This window comes from Lutra lutra, chromosome 11 (assembly GCF_902655055.1).
Source record: "Lutra lutra chromosome 11, mLutLut1.2, whole genome shotgun sequence".
NCBI lineage: Eukaryota > Metazoa > Chordata > Mammalia > Carnivora > Mustelidae > Lutra > Lutra lutra.
This window is the reverse complement of record NC_062288.1, coordinates 96,285,341-96,310,083: the sequence shown is the minus strand read 5'-3', so window position 1 is coordinate 96,310,083 and position 24,743 is coordinate 96,285,341. Positions and strand designations below refer to the sequence as shown.

Genomic DNA, 24,743 nt, shown 5'->3' with positions numbered 1-24,743 from the left:
GAATTCCTTAACTGTGTTGACAAATATTGATGGACAAAATGAGAACTTCTGAGCTCTAAACCCAAACAGAAAAGGCCCCAAAACAACATGCACAAACACACTGTCACCCACCCCAGGCTGGGGATTAGTGAATCACTGCACTGGTCATACCTTTCCCCAGACAATGCCTCCACCATTTGGAGCTTTGATGAAGACATCATCTTCCATACCCCGAGTGAATGCAGGATAGGGCTGTGTCTCATTACCAGAAATAGCTGGGTCCTGAAATCAAAGCACAGACTAGGTAGAAGTCCAAATCCAGAGAACAATTTGAGACAGAAAAAAGAACTCTTCAAACAGAAAGGCACCAGCTCCCACCTGAACCATAATGTTTCTGTGAATCCTGGGAAATACACCTTTCTTTCTGAACCTCAACTTCTCCACTCATGACATGGAAGGAAACACAAAAGAAAGCTTCCTCCACCAAAGCCCATTCACTCTCTCTAACAAACTCCACCCATTCATAGAGGGACTAACCAGAATGAGGATGACCCGCATCCCATCATCCTTCATGCGATTAATCAGGGCTGGAAATCCTAGGAACTTGGGGCTGAGGGTGAAGTCCAGCTGCCGCTCCATGTAGTCGATATCCGAGTACTGCACGTCCTGGGGGGAGCACAGGAGAAAAGTGAGTGGCTCCTGCTTGGAAAAGGCCAGGTTCCAGATGAGGACAAGCTTCTACTAACCATTGGTGAATTTCATAAGGCTTCCTTTTGACTTATTCTAACCTCAGGTATCAGGTATTAGATTCTGGGAAATTTTCAAAGTTTTAGTAGTAAGAAGAAAAAAAACTAAATCAGCAAAAATAGGATGATAATGCCTATCTATCTGCCAAGACTGTTGGGAGGATAAATGAAAAGAGAGGATGAGAAAGTGCTTTGTGAAAGACCAGTAGGAGTGACTGTGGTTACCTTGCCAAAGAGGCTGCCCCTGGAATTGGTGGTTCACTTTCAGAGAAAAGAACATAATGTAAACTCCCCAGCACTAATATAATTGGATGGATGGAAAATCTACCTTTTACTTAATAAAAAAAAAAAAGCACCTGTGATTGTTTTAGAGTATCTAATCCTAGAGGTTATCAGACATAGCTTTCTTTTTAAAAATGAAATACTGCATACCATGCTTACCATTAATAGCAACAATTGTAAATAAGAGAAAAATATATTGAATAAAATTTAATATGTAAGAAGTTCAGTGGATTAATTCTCTGATTCTTGGACCCCTCTTCCCCTCAAGAGAAGGTCAGAATTTGTTTCCATATTTATTTCATCAGGAAACTGATAACCAAGATGCCTATCTTCAACTTTAGCTCAAAGCTGAGGGAACAGTATGCCAGCCAAGTTTTGGAAGTGAGGTTATATCTGCACCTATGGTGATCTGACTAAATTTGGGTCATTCTCTTTTCAGTTAAGCAAAACTACTGTTTGGGCAACCTTTTATGCTTAAGATACCAAAGGTGTTTTTGACCAAATGTTTTAAAGTCATATAGTTATAGGAACTGCCCCTCCCCCCATTTAAGTCAAGCTAATCCAGATACAGAGAAGACTAGTATCAGCCATGAGGTACCAGAGCCAATCCACCCATATGAAGAACATACATAAGGGATCTGGGCAGCCACCATCTCATCATACAAGCTGGCAATCTCAGAGTCATTCTGGTATCCATAGCGACACAGCTGAAACCCCAAGGACCAATAAGGAACCATCACTGGACTACCGATCAGCTAGAAAATAAACAGAAAATTCAGTCCTTAAAAAGGAGACTCGGGATTAAAATTGTTGACATATTATTAAGAACATCTTTCTGGCATCCCATCTTAGATAATCAAGAAATTCAAAAATGGAGAGAAACTGAGAGGATATAGAGCCACTGGGATACCTTGGAGAAAGCTTTCTGCTAGACTTTATTTACTTCCCTAAGAACTTTGGAAAATCTGATTTTACTCTGAATTTTGGAAAATCTTATTTTACTCTGATTCCTAGTGGCAGTCGAGCTTACTGGTTCAGAACTCAGAATCTAGAGGCAAAATGCCTGGCCTACCATATAGGCTCTAAACTCTGCTGGCTATGTAGCCCTGTGCAGAAGTTAAAAACCTCTTGTTCATCAGTTCCTTCACTTGTAAACTGGGGATAATAATAGTATTTGCTTCATTAGTGTTCTTTGTGAGGACTGAATGAGTTCATATATGTAAAATGATCAGTGACACATAGTAAGTTATATAAGTGTTTGTTACTGCTGCCAAAGTAACCGTCATGACCACTATGACCACCATCACTACCAGAACCATCACCATCACCACATCACCACCATCTGCCCCACATGTCCCACCTCTACTACCACCTTCATCATATCCACCACCACCTGTACTACCACCTCCACCATTTCAATCACCACCTGCACCACCTCCACCACCTCCACCATGACCATCTCTAGCACCATGATCTCCACTACCACATCCACCACCATCACCACCTCCACCACTACCAACTCCACCAACTCCACCTACCACCATCTCTACCACCCACCATACCATCACCACCACCTCCACCACTACCATTGCCACTGCCAAACACCACCACTTGCACCATACTACTTCTGCTACTCTGCAGTGCTTTGAGAGGCTGCAAATTTAATGGTTATTGGGATACATTTTTTTGCTCTTCATTTTATAGTCCATCTTCCAGAAGGATCAACAATTCCAGGTATCATCTGAGAGTTATGCTAATCAAGGTGGATTGGGTACTCAGAACCTACTGTATGAGTAGTTGATAATCAGTTTAATGTCCTCCTACCTCAGTATACTGTTGAGTGACAAGCTCTGGAGTTGGCCCCAAGAACACATAAAAGTCCAGAATTCCTCCTATGGTGCGGTATGTCAAGGCAGGAAGGGGCTGGAAGGTCACATCTGAAAATATAGGAAAATACCACTCGAGCTGGAAACCTTCAAGGTGAGGAATAACCCCTCAAATTCTTACCCTTTCCTTCTCCCTAGGCCTCTTTATTATGGAGTATTAAGAGAAAGTATTTTTACTATACTTGCATCAAATTGAAGAAGTTAAATGAAAGTCTACGGGGTGCTACCCCTAGAATTTTTGCCCTCTGTCATTCTGTTCTTTTAAAGTTATTACACATCTTTTATTTTAGAATAGTTTAAGACTTAGAAAAAGTTGCAAATATGTACTACAGTTCCTTTGTACACTTTACCCAGCTTTCCTCAATGATCACATCTTATGTAACTGCTGTACATTGTCAAAACCAGGAAACTGACATTCACATGAAACTATTAAGTCAGGGATAGACCTGATTCTGATTTGACCAGTTTTTACATGCATGCTTTCCACCCACACCCTGTTTTTCCACCCTCTTTCCAATACACCGTATAAATTTTCTTCACACCCTCATACCCCCAGAGTGAGCACTCCTAACCATAGCTTCACCATTAATTCAAATTAAAAAGACGGCTCCCACTGGCTGACCCCCAGGATATTTGGGACTCACTTGTTCTTTCTATCCCTTCTTATATCCCTTCTTATATGTTTGCCAAATGAGAGTTAACTCTTGTTACCGCATGTTACTAAACTGAAATAAACAGAAAGGCTATACAGGAAATGAAATATAAAAATAAAAACACTGTCCGCAAGATAATAATTTTGACTTCAGGGCAGCTAGTTCGAGCACATTGTTACTCGAAAATGACTGCTTCACAGAAACAAAGGAAGATGCTGGCATCGTCTTACCCATGGCATTGCTGTTTAGCAGGAGTACCCCATGGGCACTGCCATCCTCCTCCAGTGCCATGTAGTAGGGGTGGACACCATAGGAATTCTTCTTGTACTGGGAGAGTCGTGGGGGGAAAGTGGTAAGAGGTTAAAAGACATTGTGGCCGAGAAAGAAACTCCACAAAAAAATGATTGACAAGGTATCATTTTCTCTGTGCAATGAACTAAACACATAAAAAACAAAGGAGACTGAGCACTGACCCACTCATCTAAATGTGGAAATGTGGCCATCTAAAGTGAATCTGGGAAGATGAAGCATGGAGTGTACATAGTGCATAAAAAGAAGTAGACACAGATCCCAGATGCTCTGTCCTTACCCCCGGGGGTTGGTCTCTGGAGAACATTCCCCATGTGTGCCAGTTCAAGTCTCTCCGAAAGGCTGTGTGCTCAGTTTCCCCAAAGCCATAGATGTACTGGGAGGGAAGGCGAGTGGAGATGCGGATGAACATGTCATTGAAGGTAAAACCAAGGAGCTGAGAGTCCCAACTGCAACACAAAAGGGTGTATTTGGAAAAGAAACGGGCGATCCTCTTGGCTTCAAGCAGCTGACTTTTCAAGGACAACAGAACTCTTGATTCCTTCTCCCACCCAGAGCCCTGTTAATCTTTCCAAAAAACCACAAAGTCTATTTGATTAAAATAATCTTTGCTGCACCTGCTACCAGCCCAGGAGTTAGCCTTCATTCTTCTGGTTTCCTCTCTCACTGCCTCCCTTCAGTTCTGTCTTCTGGATGCCAAATCCAATCCCTTTTCACATCTTGGGTGCTACCGCTCCACACCAGCCCGGGGTGCCACTCTTGGTCCTCTCTACCGTCCCTTCACTACTTAACACCCACAGCCATCCGGCTACAGTGTGCTCCAACCACAACAAGCATTTCCCCCTCAATCTGGCAAGTGTGCTTCTGTTTCACGGCCTGTGCACTTCTTATTCCATCTGTCTGGAATGTCCTCTCCCCTCCCCCAAATCTCCACATGGGTGGATCCTTCTCATCCAAGTATTATTTCTAATGTCACCTTCTCTGAGACACCTACTCTGACCCCAGTATCAAAAGCAGTAAACTCCCCATAACTCTTTATTATCCTGTTCTTTTTCCTACATAGCAGTTGTCACTATCTAAACTTCCTTATTTATATTTTAACTTATGTTATCTTTGTTATTGATCATTTATTCTTGTCATGAGAAGAGAGACCTCATCTTCTAGAACTACCTAATATAGAGATAATATATACTAACCACCCCATAAACACTGGTTGAATGAATCCCTAGTACATTAAGAATCTCAGTAATTAGTGCCAGGGACTAAAGATTTCCCATAAGGACAGGCCCCAAAGGAATAATGTATTCATAAATCTGGAAATGGATAGTGTGATGTTTTGAGCCAGGATATCTCCAAGGACAATGGACCTGGCAGTGCAGGGAACCATCAATTTCAAATGAGACTAGGAGCCACCTACATTACAGTGCCTGTATTCTTCCGGCGAATTTCAATCCCAAATGGATTCTTCTTAATAAGGACATCGTAGAGTTGACTCTCAGAGGTGCTGGAAGGAACTGTGGGTATGTTGAGGGGAACTGGGACTTCATACCATTTATTGTTGGGATCATAAATCTAGGGTGAGTGCAAAGAAAATTAGGAAAATATAGTACTCTAGAAACCTATACACCTTACCAGAAACTTGTATCCTTGACACAGAGTGTGAATGCTATATTTCTTTGTCTCCATTAAGCTCATGATACCAGGGATTTGGTTATTATGTCAAAGAACAATGTGAGACTTAACATTTTGACCTGAGCCTGTCATCTCATTTTTAAGGCCCCTATTACAGTAACACATCTGCTTTGATATTATTGATATCTTTGAAAATCAGTACGATATCAGTTTGGTAGATATAAATATATTATTTATTTGTCTGTGGTTGTATGTGAATATCTGAAAACTTCTCTGAATTGAAAAAAAAGTAAAAAAATATGAACTCTATTTGATGAAAATAATCATAGATGTCCTTGCAACAAATGGCATCTAAAATGATTCACCAAGTACCTACTCTACCCCTGCCCAACACTATAGACACTAGACACACTAAATCAGATAACACACTCTTGCTGTTTTTAAGAAATTCACATGCTAATGGGAAGTAAAAGAGATGCCCACAATATCTGGGTGATGATACGCTCATGTACAGCTATGTGGGAGTGTTGTGAGATTATAAAGAAGAAAATGCCCAACACAGCTTCTAGAAGACTGAGGTGATGCCATGGGCAAAATACAGGCTATATTAAAACCTTTGCAGCTGTTAACCCAGCACAACAAGGAGATAAAGTCATTCCTGGTAGAGAAATAAATGCAAAGGCCCAGAGTATTAAAGCTGGGTCAGAAAGAGGCAAAGACTGGGGGGAGAGCTAGTGTTTGATCAGGAGGTAGAGGAGGAAAGGGTTGAAGTGGGAAATGCAAGCAAGTTCATTTAGTTCAAACTCACTAGGTGCCTACCACAGGTCAGCACTATGGTGAGGACAGGAATATCAAAGAGCATCTTCCCTGCATTAGAAGATGTAAAAGGAGTCAGTCTAGGTTGATAGCAGGTTGTGATGAAAGTTTTGGGCAATGTCTAATGTCTTTCATTTACTCTCTCATTAAACATCTGAGTGTTAACTGTCTATCAGGCTCAGTGTCAGATTTCAGAAACACAAAGATGAATGGACTAATTCCTGTCCTTGAGAAACTTTCAAGTTATTAGAGAAATAGACATAAGAACAGGCTGTCACTAATCCTTAGATGTCATTAAATCATAGGAAAGAAAGAGATCACTACACTCTCGTGGCTATTTCTCAGCTATCCCAAATTCAGTATCCCAAACTGAACCCATCATCGTATTCTGCCCAAGCCCAAACCTGTCCAATGTTCCGATTTCAGGTAATGTCACTGTCACCCACATAGAGACACACGCCAGAAACATGGCAATCGTTCTCGATGCCTCCCTCTCCCTCATTGCCAACTTGCAGTCATCACCAGATCCTGTGATTCTACCTTCTCAATTCTCCCACCATCCTCCTCCTTTCTTATACCTGGTCTACACTTGGTCACCCACAAGGACACCCTAACCGGTAGCCTCCTGGCTGGCCTCTCCTTTTTCACTCTTGTCCTGCCAACTATTTTCCTTACAGCAGACACAGTGATCTTTTCAAGTGCACATCAGAACGGGCAGCACTGGCTCATCAGTGGTCTTTCAGTGCCTCCAGGATAATGATCTATATACTTTGGCATGGTTAGCTCAGAGGAGCAAACTTATTTTAGGGTTCTGTGACCTCAACTAGCAAAAAGTAATGGAACTACCAAGTGCCCAGCGGGCACTTGATACATATGGGTACTGCAGACACATACCTTAAACTGTAGCATGTCATTCTTATGATAGGTCACATGCAGACGGAGGGAGGTCACAGGTACTGATGGCAGAGCGGAGGCATAGAGAGAAGACTTTAAAGACAGGGTCGCAATGGCTCCATGTGAGTGGTACTGAACATCACCGACAGAGTATAGATCATTGACGAAATAACAAAACGGGACTCCTGGAGAAGTGGGTACCTAGAAAGAAAAGCTAAGGTCAGCTCGGCATGCAACCCTAGAATTATCAAATACAAAGGGCTAGAAAAGGCCATTTACAGGGAGATAAAGCCAGACCATTACTCACTTCCTTATATATGCTTTGGTAGGGACATCACTTTAAATTCTTGATCTCCTTGCAAAGTATTTGGAGGGGGGATCCCACTCCTATCCCTATATCCAGATACAGACTCAGGTTCCTTTGGAAGTCCTGCCTTTCTGTGGGTTTTAAGGAGTGACATAGGTACTGATGCTATGCTCATGAAAGTCTAGGTTGAGTGTCAAGGATTTTGATGCACGCTAGTGTTGTCATTACAGTTACCTCCCAGGCACAGCCACGGGCAGAACAGTTTTCTGCAGAAGCACCGCTCTCATCAGGGAAACAGTCTATTTTTTCTGCATCCTTTATCTTCAAGGCCCACTCCACTGTGTATGCTTCTCCCAGGAAAAGATCGATTCCCCTGATCAGAGCAACCTGTAGGGATGGGCAAGTGACAAGGAAATTTACCCCCAGGACAAAGTCCTTGCAAGATATGAAACCTTTAGAAAAAGGAATAGAAACCAGAGAAGATTCAACAATCCAAGTGGCACTCCACTAGCACTTCTAGGAGGAAAGTTCCCCTCCATGGAAGGAGGGGAAGAACGAAAATGCAAATGTGCCAACTCTATCAGAATCTCATACACCACATTTGGAAGAGAATTAAGCCAAATAAAATCTTCTGTGACCACCCATTGTCTTTCTTTCCCTGATTCCCCTTCCTCTTCCTGACTTGGACAAAAGACCTTCCTCTGTTTTCCCTTGTAGCATAACACACATGAGCTCACGGGGCCGTCCAAAATCGAGCTTATGTTCTTGCCTTCCATTCCCTAGCCCACTGTCCTGTCTTGGTCTGGAGTGGTGGCAAGAACACGGAGTAAGAACATGTGGCTTGGGTTCTCATCTCCATTCCACTAGGGAAACTTAGCCAAATCATTTTGATTCTTTGGGTCTCAGTTTCATCAACTGCAAAAGTGGGGAGTTGGCAAAAATCATTACATTTCTTTCCACTTCTAACATCCCAACTTCTTCATTTCTCCAAGACCAAAGCCTCAAAACCTGAAACCTTGCTTCTTTGTGTCTCACTAATTAAAGTATTTAATATTTTCTGTGTATTTTCATCTCTTCTTTAATTAGCAATTTCCATAGTGCAGGTCCTCATTTGCCCAGAGTTACAAAATCACACTCTAAGGATAATCACCCCTTTTCCAGGCTTTTCTCAGTCTAAATTCACCTTAAAATTCCCTGTTTTACAAATCTCACTCTCAAAGCAATGCTTTCATTCAAGGATTCATAGGACACACTTGAAGAATCAGATCTCACTTTGGCATCTAAGATCCTCTAAAACCTGACCACAAACTCTTTGTCCAAACTGATCTCCTCCCTATTCTAGTTATAGAATACTCACAGACCAATGTCAAGCTAGTCTCAACCCTTAGATTGTCTTACTCTGATATCTCAACCTTGCATACTTTATTTCTAGACAGATGCTCTTTCCAGGAAAATGGTATCCTTTTGTGGAATGTCCTGCTAGTTGCCTGCCTTATATAAAAGTTCCCTTCTGACTATTTCAGCTTAGAATATTAAAGTTCATAATTAAGAACTTAATTTTTAATCTGTGTAATACAGCTACAGCCCTTAATAGGCAAGTGCAAGTCCACTGGGAGTTGCTGGCCCAGTCTTCATTTTGATTTAAGGGACTTCCCTGCACCTTTTCTTTCTGCCTCCTCTTTTATTCTGTAGTAATAGGGCCACAGCAACTGGTATTAAGCTGTCCCTTCCAGTTAACCCTGACAACCCTGAGCCATTGAGCCAATGCTGGCAACTGACCACTTTCTGAACTTGTTATTGCATGAAGGAGAAAATCCCAATTTGTTCAAAGTCCCATTTTGCTCCATTTCCTATCACTTGTTAGCTGAATGAATATCTATCCGATAACACCCTCACTCAAAGTCCAGCTCAAACCCAGACTTCTCCAACAGCTTTGCTCAGCTGTGCCATTAGACTTTGAACATTAAATTAGGTCTAAAGTCAGTAAATATTTCCTCTGTGTTGTTGGACTGTCTGTGCCCTACTGGTAGATTTCTGTGTATAAATGGTGTTTCCCTACCACCCAAATTCAAGCACCAACAATTCTTTCACTCTTATATTAATTAATATAACAAATATTTATTGAGTTTTTTTTAACATATGCACCTTTCAAATGGCTTGCACTTTGCAGTGCACATAACTAACCACGCGATGCAGTTGTCCTTTGAGCAACATGGGTTTGAACTGCATGGGCCACTTACACACATGTTTGGTTTGTTTTTTTCAATAAATACAGTACAGAACTGCAAATGCTTTCTCTTCCTAATGATTCTCTTAATAACATTTTCTTTTCTTTAGCTTGTTTTAAGTACGATTAGAGTATAGAATTCTTACGATACATAAAATATGTGTTAAGTGACAGTTTAGGGCTTTTGGTCAGTAGTAGGCTATTAGTAGTTAAGATCTGGGGAATCGGAAGTTACTTACAGATTGTTGACAGCATGGGGGAGGAGGGTTCAGTGTCCCTCATGCTGTTCAAGGGTCAACTGTGCTTTATTTCTAACTCTATAATATAGGTATCCTCAGCGTATGTTGTAAGGCAAAATGGCCAATGTCATCAATACATCATTATAGGGGAATGCCAGATGTACTTATTTTCTCCAAATTTGGAAGATCTCTCACAAACATGCTGAGCCACAACCCCCAGTCCCAGATCATCTGGAGGGCCTGAACTGAGGAGGATGGGGGAAAGGATTCCTCAAATGCTAAGATACCAGGGGAACAGATTACAACTTGCTCAGGAGCATCAGGTCTCATTGCAACGGATGAAAAATTATTTTTTATCACTATCTAACCAATGAGTAGCCATTAGCTAAGCTGATCAGAGTCTTTGACTTGAAATTTTTTTTACAATGTATGTGTACGAGAGAAAAATCTATGTATCTGAACACAGTAAAAAAAAATACACTTCAAATTTTTAATTATAGGGATCCCACCTCCCACTTTGCCTTTCTAGCTTCAGCCATCTTATTCCAGCTTCTCAGCAGCTCCCTGATCCATTCTAGCTCTGGCTTAACCCTTGCTTTTTTTCTCTCCTAACCCTCTGACTTCCCCACCCCAGACCTCAGAGTGTGCCCTGGTCCTTCAGGAACCCTTGTGACTTTGGCAAGAAGGAACATGATAAGCTATAAATTCTTGATAAACTATCTCAACGAAATGGATTTTTACCTGTAGGTTAGAATCATAAGTGACATTAGGAGAAATCTGACTTGGGACACCATTGTGTTTCACGATAACATTGGTAGGTTCCTGGATCCCAAGAATTTTAATCTCTTTAAATACTAAATTATTGGGGTCTTTGTACGTTGACTGCAAAATCTTCACATCCAAGTGGTTCTGCAAAACAGTTAAGCACAAAGGTCTGATGATTGGTTGTCAAGTCACTCAAATATTCTATCCTAGACCAGATACCCAAAACTGCTTCAAATGCCTCTTAGCTATCTCTACTAACATGTGCTCAAGGAGTACAAACTTTTTTCTAATATTCCCTGAGTGAAAAAGAAGGAGAGAAACACACACAGAGAATTTTTTTTTAAAGGCTGACTACTTTGATTTAACCATATCATTGTCTCTTTTTTACTAACATGGATGATTCAATTATTGGGAGTTAAGTCATAAATTGAAATGTCCCCATCTAAGCACTGGGTGATCTATGGAAGTGCTGAATAACTATATTGTGCACCTCAAACTAATATAACACTGCATGTTAACTAACTGGAATTAAAATAAAAGCAAATAATAATAAAAACAAAGTTCTTTTATCTTCCAAAAGAAACCAGAAACGTACTCATCTACAGTCATAAAGGCGTATGAAGCCATAAATGTATTTTCACACATACACAAACACACATGAGCTGTCAGAGAAAAGCCCATACCTAAGAATCATAAAAATGTGCTACTTACTTGGGTGGCAGAAAACTCACAAAAGAGATAAACTTGATTGGCCACAGTATCTGAAAGTGTGAGAAAGGTGAGTCAGCCTCTGCCCTGCCCACTACGGAAGAACCCATCCCCCCTGGGCTGTACTGAAAGCTTCATCTTGAGAATGATAAGATTATAGACAGAGTCTCCAAGGCCAGGCCACTGTTTTCCCTTTTTCTTCCTACCTTACTCTTGAAATGATTCCCTTCCAAGTGCTTCCAAGGCATATGCCTCAAGTGAATCTATTGCCTAAGCCTGGGCCCCGAGAGTTGTTAGTATACTGGAGCCAGAAGAATACACAAAGAAGCATGTCTGGATACAGGGTCACGAGAAGAGCACGCTCTCACCCTGACTCGCTGCCATGGTGTGTGTTTCCTATCACTGACTTTTGTGCGCGAGTATTTTGGGGGAAGAGATCTACAGTGAATGGCAGGAACAGTCTCGAAAACATCTTTTTCAGATGCCTGCTGACAATAAAATGAGATCCTGTATATATTGCCTGTCTGAGGGGAGCATGCTAAGAGGTAGAAATGTGTTTTCCCTCCATCTGTGGTCCATCTACCACTAACCATGAACAGTGCAACCCACATGAAAATTTTCCTCTTGAATGAATAGCGCTGCTGTGCCTGGTGAGATTTCCTCCGCCGGCTGGTTGACCAGCGGGAGTCACTCACAGACGCAGGTTGTCATAACAGTGCTCACCTTTAGTTTCCCCATCATCCCAGAAAAGTTCGCCTCTTGCTTCTTTGTTATCATCTAGAGCAATGATAAGACCGAGAGGGTTCCGGCGGCTGTGGGAAACAAGGTTTAGGAAGGAGAGAAACACTTACGACTCAAAGAACTTTGCCAAATGAAAATGAGCTGGGAATGTTGCCATCAGCTTTCTTTCCCTTTCTTTTCTTTTTTCCTTTTTTTTTTTTTTTTTTTTTTTTTTTGCACCCCGACCAAAATCAGTTTAAGAGAGAGAGAGAGAACACACAAGCAGGAGGGGCAGAGGGGGAGAGAGTGAGAATGCCAAACAGACTCCCTCCTGAACGCTGGCCCCAACAGGACGCTCGACCCCACAACCCTGAGATCACAACCTAAGCCGAAACCAAGAGTTGGATGCTTCACCAAGGACACCACCCAGGCGCCCCTGCTATCAGATTCCAAATGGGAAAGGTTACTAGCAGCAGATGGCTTGGCTTTTCTCCAGGCACAAAAACAAAACAACAGGCGCATCTTTCTCCAGAATCAGTAACGTCACAGGAGACAGAAATACTGCAAACATTAGCAATAAACATCTATGTAAGAAGCAAGAATTTTAGTGTCAGAATCATTGCAATTGCTACTATAAAGGTTGCTGAAGCAACTATTACTTAGAATACAGACTATTAGAAGAGAAAGACATTCCACACAATAATTGGTTCAGCCTAATTTTAGAGTTTGTGCAGAGGACGTTTTCACTATGGTTGGGGGGATGTATTTCCTGACAAAGAAAGTGACTCTGTTTTGACTCAGAAAGCAATAAAATACAATAAAGCCCATCTATTTAATAGCAATTTTCCTAATTGGATTATTTATTATTAATTCATTTAGAGAGGAATATAAAACACAATAGTTTTCTGCTTTATAATTTAAAATATGAAACACAAAACATGGCTCAAAAAAGTGGTAAGTACATGGGTGGAGAGAAAGGGAGAAAGAGCCATTTCACATGGAATCTCTCCTTGTATCACCACCCCCAGAACCCCTCCCAGTTTCCTGCTCCCATTGGTCCATCACTAACCTCACACTTTCCGTTCTTTCCAAGGTCAGCCCTCCACAGTGCCCTATGCAAGGCAGGTTCTGTTATCAATCAAATCACCTGCTTTCTCTTTTAACACACATGTATTAAGTAGCCCGTGCTTTTTAGCAAGTCTACGAAATACAAAGATGAATAGATCACGACTCTATTGATGAGCTTAAATATTATGATAAGGATTAAACATGTTCTCTGCATACTCAAGGCAGAAAGTAGAGTGACACAAAAGTCAAAAGACTTACAGGAGTCTAGAATGGCACTTCCAGCAGTGTGGCTGAATAAATATTCTGGGGGACACCAGGCACCCTGAAAGACCCTCCCAACACATGATCCTTAAATGCTGCTTCAGATGACCTCAAGTTGACAGCAGTCCTGACTTGCAACTGAAGAAAAGAGGCAAATCCTCTCTGAAGGAATGAGACTCACGTTTGGATCCTTAAGATCATTACACTTGAAAAACAAAAACGTTACTAAACACACCCGGTAGTAAGCCAGCATGAAGGAAAGTTGGCAAAAACAATGAACAATAATTTGGACTTTCCAAAGGATTTTAGACAATAGAATTTTCTCAACTAAGGCACAAAATAATATTGAACAGTATACAAAGGAAGGATAAAAAAAAAAAAGTTTGGAGTGGCATCACTCCCTCTGCTGGAAGAATTAAGGAAGCTTTCTTGCAAATGAAATCTTTAATTTGGAAAGTCATTAAGAATGCACCAGGCAAAGAATGTTGGAGAGGCTAATAAGTACAGAAGCCCAAATGCTGTCCAATAGATGGATATGTCTGGGAACATCCAGCTTTGGGGCATGGCTGGTCTATAGGAGTGCACTCAGATGTCTCCAGAGGCACAGTTAACTTGCAACCAGATTGTGATTGGCCTGAGCACCCTACTCATGAAAGAATCTGGACTCCACACAGCAGAGCAACAAGGAACAAAAAAAATCTTCATTTTGGAAAGATAATTTTGGTATCAGTCTGCAGAACAGCCTGAAGCTGAACAATTAGATACAAAGAAAACATTTGGTGTTAGATGTAGAATTTTGCCTCATTATCATAAGAAGTCTGCAATATGAAAAATTAAGGTAGTAAGGAAAGTTTAGAAGAAAAAAAAGATTTCTAACCTCCAAAGAACTCCCAGTCTATTAAAAATAGGACTTTCAGAGACGTGTAGAAATGTGTACGTCTTTAGTACAGATGGAGTCTAGAATTTCAGAATCGAAGAGTCATAAAGGAGAAATCAGTGATATGAAGGAGATTTGAAGTGAGCAAGTAATTTTTGTATGCTGTTCTGTATCACAGGAAAGAAACGGCTCACTGGGAAGAAAGGAATAGGAAATCGAGATTATAGGGGAATGGAAAGTGGACTCCCTGTCCCTAGAAGTAGAATGAATGAGTCAAGAGCATAGCACAATGGATGAATGATCTGGCCAAGCAGGTAGGGTGATCAACAGTCCCCGTTTGCCTGGAACTGAGAGTTTTCCCAAGACATGAAACTTTCAGTGCTAAAATTAAACCGGTTCTGGGAAAACCAGGAAGGAAGACCATCCCAACAGCCAGTGTGCTTTGAGGAGAAATGCAGGAGGTTTAAGTAAGGACAGGGATTAAGTTCTTTCAAAATCCATTTTATAAATCACAACTTCCTCAGAAAGGGCCGACAAAAACGCAAGGGTCACACACACCCCAGCCCATTTCCTCCCTACACACCATGGAAAGCTTCAGCATTTTCTGCATGGGCAACATATGCGGATGGAAATGACCAGCTTTGTCAGCAGCCTCCCCCAGAAGGGAACTCCCGCCACGCTCTACCTGGCCACGGTGGTGGTGGCTGGCTGTTGTGTGGGGAAGATGTGTCCTCCACGAAGGTGAAGTCCGATTTTGTCCCCAGGAATTTCCATCTCCACGCTTTGCTTCCTCCATCTCACTCGGGCCCCCTGGTGCAGGCAGACACATGTCAAGCACCTTGGCAGGATGGCACATTCACACCCCCCTCATACCCATGGGCTGAGCTATCCACAGCTCTCTCATTTTTCCACCAAGCTGACTTAGTGTCTAGTCAGACAATCAAATGAGAGGAAGGAAACAAATTAAGAACAGGTTTTTGCCATCACTTGGGAGTTTGGGGGAGTGTTTACGTCATGCCAAGGCTATCTGACATATATTAGATGAACTGATAGTTTTAAACAAGCTAGCTGACTGCTGACCCAGCTGAATTTCTCCATTGGACCCTCCAATATTTACCCTTATCTCACTCTTGAATAAAGTGTATAAAAGTTTTTTGTTTTTTTCAGATCTCTTCATGACTAACATGAAGTGTCTTAGGCTCACTTTATCCACTGTGCTATGAAATGACAGAAAACAGCACAGAAACACTCTTCGGGGTGTGGACAGATCTTCCTCTATCCAGAGAGTCATCTTATCTATGCAGCTGTGGTCTCGAGGAGTTTAAGTCAAAGCTACTTACAGTCTCGTAATCGTACCAGACAGCATCAGGCATATATGCCATCACTTTCTCTGCACCCTGAAATTAAAACAAAATATTGTTCTTTGTGACCCAGCCTCTGAAGGGGATAAAATGGATTTCTTAGCACTCCCAAGGGAGTTTCTTAACCATATACTGAGAGAACATAAGTGGCCTTTCTTTGTTATCAAATCATGCCTTCCTTCTAATAGGAATAATAGAAGCAATAATTTGCAACACAAGGGAAAATCCCAGTGGAATCACATTAGGAATAATAATAATATTGAAATACATGTTGTGGTAAAAATTCCAGCTTTACATGAACTCAAGTAATCCTCTCACCTGTCTCTGGTGGCAGGTACTCTCATGATCTCACCTTTCCAGCTGAGGCACTTGCCCCAGGCCACAAGGTGCTAAGAGGCAGAGGCAACAATCACACCCTGATTCCATCCAACCTTAAAGACAGTGCTGGGCCCCTGCTCCATTCTGCCTCTACCTCATAGAGCAAGTAGGATCTACTAGGAGACTCTGATGATGAATAGGGCCATTCCCAAACCCAGAGCCACCAGCAGATGCTTCTACACTTATTGGGAACTTGGTTAGAAAAAAAAAAAAAAAAGACTCGTATGTAACCCATCTCCAACTTCTCCAAACCTCAGCACACTGTCCTCAGTGCCAGCTCAGGCGTGGAGGCTGGACTCAGGCTTGGGATAAAGAGAAGATAAATGGGTCTAGGAATAGAAGAGTTTGGAGGGTAGCAGAAATAGAAGCAGAGACCCTCCGGGTGCCTCTGTGGGACATTTACCTCATCCAGAACTGGAGTGATGAGGAGCCCAGGGCCCCATAAAAACTGCTGGTGCACATCCCACGTACTTCTGTCCCCATAGAACCTGGAGACAGAGAGACATTTGCTGAGATCCGGGCCAATGCTTCCTGACAACTCTCCCCCCAACTGTCTAAACCATGCAGGCCACCTGTCTGTGGTAACCCCCTGGATTATTCTGGGACACCTACTCAAGTCCTGCGTCTGTGCCCTGGGAGGCAGATCCACTTTCCCCAACCCATGCACTCTCCTTTTCTTCTCCCTGGTCAGACGCTTCTCCCTGGTTAGATGAATGCTAGGCAGCATTCAGACTCCAAGTCTATTCACCATCTGCCCCTTTAAATAAAATAAGTACAATAAGCAATACCTCCCCAAACTTCAGCAGACTATCAAGAAGGAATTGAATGTGATCATGGCACATATCAGATAATTTAAAATTCTACTCTTTTCTCTTTTAGGGCAGCTGCCTTTTAACAGGGAATTCCAAGAGGCAGTAAAAATGGACTCAAAATAATGAACGTATAATAATAGTAATAATAATAACAAAAGCAGATAAGTGACTGAGAGTCTTGGGGGATAGAAGTCCTGTTCTCCAAAAGGGAACAAGCTATACCATTTAAATATACCTCTAGAACAGTATGGAGGCAGCAGTGGTCTTACAAATACCAACGGCGTAACCCAGTTAAAAAAAAAATACACAGGGGCGCCTGGGTGGCTCAGTTGGTTAAGCCGCTGCCTTCGGCTCAGGTCATGATCCCAGGGTCCTGGGATCGAGTCCCGCATCGGACTCCTTGCTCAGTGGGGAGCCTGCTTCTCTCTCTGCCTCTGCCTCCTGCTCTGCCTGCTTGTGCTCTCCCTCTCTCTCTCTGACAAATAAATAAATAAAATCTTAAAAGAAAAAATACACGGGTATCTGAATAACCATTCAAAGTGTCTCAATATTCACACTGGTATTTGATCAAACAGTCCATGTTGCCACCCACATTAACAAAAGCTTTCTGGATGAGGTGGACTTACTCGTGCAGAAGGGGCCTGGCCACCGTGTCCCCCCGGCTGTGGGCGCGGTAGAAGAGGGTATAGAGGTAGGGTAACAGGGTGTAGCGGATGGTAAGGTAGTGCCTGGAGGAGTTCAACAGCAGAGAGTCAGCTCCAAAAGAGGCAGGATCCTGGGCCTAGGAGGAGCAAGAGGTTGCTGCTGTGATCTGGCTATGAATGACAGAAGCATCTGGAGAACTCCAGACCCCATTCATCAGAACCCAAGAGTTTCATTCCTCAAAGACCTGGAGCCTAGGGTGTAAACTCGGCCTCCGAGCTGTACAGGTGGGCAGGATCACTTCACCAGTAAGTGCCATTCACCACCTGTTATGTCAATCATTCTGAAGTACTTCCTCATCTGACTCTCATAACAAAATGAGCAATGTAGTCAGAGTGTACAGACATTTGATGAAAACTTTCACAGACTAACCATCTCCTTGACTGCAGCAGTACCAAAAGCAGACTCTGTGACAGTGGAGCATTTTAATGGCATGTCAGAGGTCCTGGTTAATTGCAAATTAGCCTAAGCGAAGCGCCAGGTAGGAGGTTGGTTCGCCCGATGTCTTGGTGAGGATGCAGGCAGATCCCACTCTTGTTTTGATCATGTCTCCTGGGAGACTTACCTTATAGCCTTGGCCATTGTGATTCCTGGAGAATGGATAGAATGCCCCCAGTTGCATCCATCGCCTGCAGAGCTCCTCAGGGGCATCCAGTGCGAAGCCACATATGTCAGCACCCACCTGGAAGGACACACGGACAGAATGTTTACCTCACCTCCATTATCCCGCCCTCGTTGCTTCCCATCAGGGACTTCCCTGAGAAGACTTATAGAATGTGATCAGAATTGGGTAACATAGCATGTTCACTCTTCTTTTTTTTTTTTAAGGGGCAGAGGGAGAGGGAATCTTAAGCAGGCACCACAACCAGCACACAGCCTGACATGGGGCTCTATCTCACAACCTGAGCTGAAATCGAGTCAGATGTTTAACCAACGGAGCCACCCAGGAGCTCCCCCCATGCCCACTCATTACCGTCAGAAGACCATGAGTAAGCTACTTCATCCTTCTGTGCCTCAGTTTCCTCACTTCATTAAATGGGTGTTAATTAGCTACACAGGGTTTTAGTAAATGACATAATGTAAGTAAAACACTTGACATACAATAGCTTTTGTTTTTTAAAGATTTATTGATTTATTTGACTGAGAGAGAGAGAGTAGTAGGGGATGGGGGGCAGAGGGAGAGGGAGAGTCCCAAGCAGTCTCCCTGCTGAGTGTGGAGCCTCATGTGGGGCCCCCATTCCACTACGCCAAGACCATGACCTGAGCTGAATGACCAAGAGTCAAACACCCAACCAATGGCGCCACCCAGGTGCCCCAATATACAATAGCTTTTTGATGGGTAGAACTAAGATTACTGCCAATATTATTTGACCATACCACTATCAGAATTAACTTCTCAAAGCCTAAATCTGACTCCATCAGTCACATATTCAAACATCTCCAGGGCGCCTGGGTGGCTCAGTGGGTTAAGCCGCTGCCTTCGGCTCAGGTCATGATCTCGGGGTCCTGGGATCGAGTCCCGCATCGGGCTCTCTGCTCAGCAGGAAGCCTGCTTCCCTCTCTCTCTCTCTCTGCCTGCCTCTCCGTCTACTTGTGCTCTCTCTCTGTCAAATAAATAAATAAAATCTTTAAAAAAAAAAAAAAAAAAAAAAAAAAAAAAAAAAAAAAAAAAAAACATCTCCAAGGTCTCCTCACAGCTTAGCTAGCAGCTCCTCAAAACCTGGTTCCAACCCACCTTTCCAAGCATCACTTTCCACTCCAGTCCTACAAACTAATCCTTATAAACACATCAAATTCTCCCCCTTACTGCTGTTCCTCATGTTTATTTCTCAAACTTAAAATGACCTCACCATTAGTCTGGTAAAATAAGCCCACTTTTCAAGGGTAAACTCAAGTGCAACCTGTTCTGTGATGTTTCTTCTCACTTGCTGCCCTGACTCCCTGTATTCCTTATAATCTTGTCAGAACTAAAAAAGCCTTTCTCAGGATTTCCCTCAATATTTAATTTATATGTCCTTAGCTTGTCATAATTGTTGGTTATATATTTTCTATGTAAGAGGAAAGAGAATTTGCTTCTGTAATATTTATGCTTTTCTCTACCCTCACCCTGCATACCTAGCTTAGTACCTTGCACACAGTAACAGCTCCATAAATATAAATGTTGAATTTAACTAATAGATGTCAAACTCACCTGTAGGGACCTGGCAATGTCATGTTTTCTCATGTGGGTGCTGGATACACACATGTGTTCAGCTCATAAAATCCATCAACTAAATACTGAAGGATATGCGTACTTTTTTGTGGGTATGTTATACCTTAATAGAAAAAATATTCCAACGATAGCAATTCAAGGTTGTACCTTCTGTCTTAATAAGTCAGTACAGGAAAGTATGTTGTAGTATCAGAGCCATACTGATGTAGATGAAGCCTTTGTTCTCAAGACATTAAATCCCTGGGCCAGGAAGTGTAGGAGAGGTGAGCGTCATACTCTGAGAATTTTCTAAAAGAGCCTTTCTGGGGATTGAGGTAGGAATGTGGACTCACCATTGGGATACCAAAAAGATTGAATTCCAGCATGCCAGGGATGGACCACCGAAGATCATTCCAGGTGGCCGCATTGTCTCCCAACCAGTGGGCTGCAAACTTGCCAGATCCCGCGAAGGTAGAACGGGTTATAATAAAGCTTCTCTTATTAGGGAACACAGTCTTGACAGCTCTAGAAAGGGAGAGAAACTTAAGGAGTCAGTGTGTGATCTCAGCATGTCTCAGCCCCTCAGATACAGTGTCAATGACAAGGATCATTGCCTTTTAACTCCCTCCTAGTAGGGTTAGAGATGCTGTGGAAGCAGACTGCACCATGAGTATGTTTCCATTTTATTTTGCTTCATTTTAAGGTGTTTTATGTACCTCATTAAATCCATAATTTCCAAGATTTTTAAAAGCAGCCTTGAAAAGGCTAGTTGCTAGAGGTACAATTCTTATGGAACAAAGGTGAAATTTAATTTTACATAGATGGATATACACTGATCTTTCACATTGCATGATTTTAAACACACACAACAAGTGAATTTATGAACAGCTTTTTGGAACTTAAATTGTTTTTAAGTAGAGACACTTTGGTTATAATTTTGTAAAAAACAAGACATTTTAAATGTATAGATACATATGTGTAGTTTATAAGTAACTCTAAATATATATCATCTATATTTTTTAAAAAGATTTATTTATTTATTTGAGCAGAGACGGAGCACCAGCAGGAAGGGCATAGAGGGAGGGAGAGAAAAATCCTAAGCAGACTCTGTGCTGAGTGCAGAACCTGATCCAGGGCTCAATCTGATGACCCTGAGATCATGACCTGAGCTGAAACCAAGAGTCGGACACTTAACTGACTGCACCAGCCAGGCACTACCATCTGTATTTTTAAAATTGTACATCTATATATTTATTTCTAAACTTTTGCTCTGTAATTTTTAAAACGACTTTCAAGACGGCTAAACTTACACCATGACTTTGCTAATAAATGAATGTGGCTTTGGTCTGGCTTCCTGCTGTCACCGTTAAAGTAGAGCAAATTCTCAGTACGTTTCCTTCACTGTAGAATTTGAGTCTACACACGAGAGTAGACACAGCATGGTAGAAGGATGCTGAACCCGTATCCAAAACCCTGAGGCACACGAAGTCTGTACGTTACTTTACCGTCCATACCCCATACAGTGTGGCAGAGAGAAAAATATATGGGTTTTGGATTCATGCAAAAATGATTTAAAATATGCTTTTACAAGGTATTAGCTGTTTTCCCTTGGTCAAGTTACTTCTCTCTATCTCTTCCAGTCTTCCATTCATTCATGTATTCATCCATTCTTTCATTTTATACTTTGCATATGCATTTCCTGGATTCCTTCTTCCCTATGTGCTGGGTAGTTTCTTCATTCACTCAGTATAATAACCCTATTTATCTTGCAGTGTTCTTAAAAATAACACACTGGCATGCGGCATCGAACAAAGATCAGTAATCTGATCACGTAGGAAGTCCATAGCAACAGTGGTCTTACTCTGCCGTGGCAATCGCCATGGAGTAGCCATATAGATTGTGGACATCATACTGCTTGCCCCAGTGCTGCTCTGCATCCATGCAGAGAGTCCTGCAGAACAGGTACCCATCCAGGATTCCTGGGGCAAAAGAGGGAATCGGTCAATGAGAGCCTTGGGGGCACACTCCCTGCTCCTGGACTACCCAGTAGCACAACCGGAAACAGTGGCACTCTAGGCAGGGATCTATTGTGGCCAACCTGCAAATGATCACACAGCTTCCTGACTGTCAGAGGGTTATGTTTTTGGAGTTGTTTCTCTGATATATAAATAAATTGTGCTGCCCCATACACACTCTTCCACTCTAGGTGCTCATGTTGCTCAAGGCAGGCACTTAGAAGCCAGAGGATCCAGTTAGACTTGAGGTTTAATCCGAATTCTGGAAACTGAGCCAAACCATGTGGTCCAAGAATAGAAATAATGGATGAAAGTGTAAATTAATTGTTCCCCTTTTCTCCACTGACCAGAGAGTAAAAAGACTGCCTCTTCAATCTCTCTCATGCTTCTATTCTTTTCTGCTCCCATTGTACCATTCTGACTCTGATCCAAATTACATTTGCATATTAATGACTGCAATGATTTCTTTTTAAAAATTTTTATTTATTTTTTAGAATTTTTTTTCAGTGTTCCAAAATTCATTGTTTATGTACCACACCCAGTTAATGGCTTATTTACTTCGGATCTATTGGTCTTCGAATTCATACTGCACGCTAACGCCAGATTAGTATTTCTAAAACAATTTGACTAGCTTAATTCCCTTATATGAAAACATAAATAGCTTCCATCACCAAGAGAATGAAGTGCGAACTGCTTCAGCCCTGTGCAGATCCCTGGCCCATCTGCCCCCATGTCCTATTTCCTCACCACACTGGAAGTCTTCAGAAGGTGCTATAATGCTAGCACCTCGTTCTTTCCTCGATCAAGATAAAATGTATCTGTGAGCCTCTAGCTTTCTTCAAACTACAGCAAATGCTGGGATTCCGGGGCCATAACCTGAGAGATGGTGTTGTTCAGAGTTCAGCCAGAGCTCACTAGTATATTCACGGGCTCTGATTCGGGCCTTCAAGGCCATGGGTCCCGGCTTCTTTTTCATCCTACATTTCACATCTGTTCTTCACACTCTTGGTATCACCAGACTTTGCCCTCATCCAAAGAGCAAGCCCAGTTACATGGTCTCTTTCTAGTAAGCCCTGACCTTGAGGGATACTCGCTATAGAATAATACCAACTAACCACTGGCCTCTGGCTTCTGTGCTGAATGTTCTCTGGACCTTGCCCTAGAAACAGCTCAGCCTGTTGGTGGAAAGACTAGTGACCCCCTCTGAATTTATGCCTCATTTAGAAGAGCTTGGAGTGCTTTGGTTTTCTTTCCTAATTTTCTGTATATATTACTCACATTTTCCTCTCCCTACGTACACTAATGCACAAACTCCCTTGCTGGGTGGTTCATATCTATCCTTATGAATGTAAAACACCAAATATGCATTGCCACTTTAATTATACTACCACCATAACTTACTAGGAGTGAATGGGGGGTAATTTAGATTGTTCGTGGAACATCCTGAAACGGAACCATCAACGAAGTTGGAGATTTCATTCATATCCTACAAGACAAAGAATAAAACTACCACAAAGGAAAAGTAACATCCTCCCTTATGTTGCACTGATGTTTGTCTCCTTTTTTTGTGTTTTTAAGAAATCGGAGAAATGACTCCAGATATTTCGTCTTTAAGGAGGTTCTTATGCACATGGAGGGAAATAGATGTTCCTGTCTTTTCTACCCATGGAAGGTTTCACAGAGAAAGTTCTTAAAATCCCTTCAAAATGCTTTATGTCTATAATCATGGGAAATGAAAAATTTTCAAAAACATTAGGTGATAAAAGATCACGATTCATATGCTTCTATATATATCAACTTATATATTATCTATATACCCAAATGCAGCTATGAATGCACACACATTCTATCTATCTATATATATACATACATATATGTATATATATATACACTAGATACACACACACACATACAAATACATACCTAGAGAAAGTGAGGGGGCAAGCCCATGCCAACAACCGGGCATGTGAGGGTTCTGGGAAGATGCATACCAAAGTGTCGATGGTAGATGGTTTTGGTTAACATTTTAGAGGGTTTTTGCTTTCATCTTTTTAGCTCTCTGTATAGTTCAAATTTTCTATACTTCTCTTAAAGATAGAAAAAAGTTCAACTCTAGAGCTCCTTAAATTTAGCTGAATATCTGTTGTTTTGAATTTGTTTTCATTTGATATCATATGTGACATTTGTCCTTACCACCCCCACAGTTTTGTCATGCACCCGGGGACTTTGGTTCTGATCAATTTGTTCACCGCGTCCAAAGGAAAGAGCCCTGTGCTGGTGATTGAACAAGCCAATATAAGTTTGCGACAATATAAGGCATATATGACTGATTTTTATGTCATTCAGCTCATTCATTTTTTAAAGAAAAGCTGGATTCAGAAAAAAAAAATTTCTGAGTTTACTTCCAGGCCTAATGATCTGATTTAGATTCTAAGCTACATGTTTCAGTAAGATTATTTGAATAGTAAGATAGGGAATATCAGAATGACTGCCCTATGTGCTTTTTTCTCCTCCTCTTCTTGCCATGTTCCTTGACTTGATGATATAGAAACACACAGTCTGGACATTAGTCACCAAATATTGAGAGAATTAAGGACTCACAATCCAGATTCCATCAAACTCTACTTGGTTGTGGAAAAGCTCAAATTCTTTTGCCCACCAAACAGCACAGTCGGGGTTGGTATAATCAGGAAACACAGTTTTTCCAGGCCAGACCTGCAGGAGAAAAAGAAAAACACTGATCAGAGTCAATTAAATGAATATAGAGCTAGATGGCTGTTAGGGGTCTGGGGATGAAGGGACAGGGAGGCAAGTGTATCCCCAGCATATATAAGACATCTCAAAGTGTCAAGACAATTAAACACATGCAAACACATACACATGCGCACACACGCACACTCTGCCACAGCCCCATC

The 24,743-nt window shown here is 41.9% G+C and overlaps 1 protein-coding gene across 1 annotated transcript in view; it reads right to left on the bottom strand.

Annotated features, from left to right (window-relative positions):
• The window catches only part of MGAM (maltase-glucoamylase), a 66,983-nt gene that overhangs the window by 24,229 nt on the left and 18,011 nt on the right, over positions 1 to 24,743 (bottom strand). Inside the window, exons 12-32 of the mRNA XM_047694634.1 lie at positions 24,430 to 24,543; positions 23,230 to 23,314; positions 21,675 to 21,792; positions 20,167 to 20,338; positions 18,188 to 18,304; positions 17,547 to 17,701; positions 16,512 to 16,596; positions 15,710 to 15,766; positions 15,055 to 15,179; positions 12,167 to 12,255; positions 11,447 to 11,496; positions 10,712 to 10,879; positions 7,739 to 7,891; positions 7,198 to 7,398; positions 5,273 to 5,427; positions 4,136 to 4,304; positions 3,777 to 3,873; positions 2,832 to 2,944; positions 1,637 to 1,762; positions 517 to 645; positions 151 to 261 (exon numbers count right to left, since the gene is read on the bottom strand). Of these exons, the coding sequence (XP_047550590.1) occupies positions 151 to 261; positions 517 to 645; positions 1,637 to 1,762; positions 2,832 to 2,944; positions 3,777 to 3,873; positions 4,136 to 4,304; positions 5,273 to 5,427; positions 7,198 to 7,398; positions 7,739 to 7,891; positions 10,712 to 10,879; positions 11,447 to 11,496; positions 12,167 to 12,255; positions 15,055 to 15,179; positions 15,710 to 15,766; positions 16,512 to 16,596; positions 17,547 to 17,701; positions 18,188 to 18,304; positions 20,167 to 20,338; positions 21,675 to 21,792; positions 23,230 to 23,314; positions 24,430 to 24,543 (2,589 nt within the window). The remainder of the gene's footprint in view (positions 1 to 150; positions 262 to 516; positions 646 to 1,636; positions 1,763 to 2,831; positions 2,945 to 3,776; positions 3,874 to 4,135; positions 4,305 to 5,272; positions 5,428 to 7,197; positions 7,399 to 7,738; positions 7,892 to 10,711; positions 10,880 to 11,446; positions 11,497 to 12,166; positions 12,256 to 15,054; positions 15,180 to 15,709; positions 15,767 to 16,511; positions 16,597 to 17,546; positions 17,702 to 18,187; positions 18,305 to 20,166; positions 20,339 to 21,674; positions 21,793 to 23,229; positions 23,315 to 24,429; positions 24,544 to 24,743) is intronic.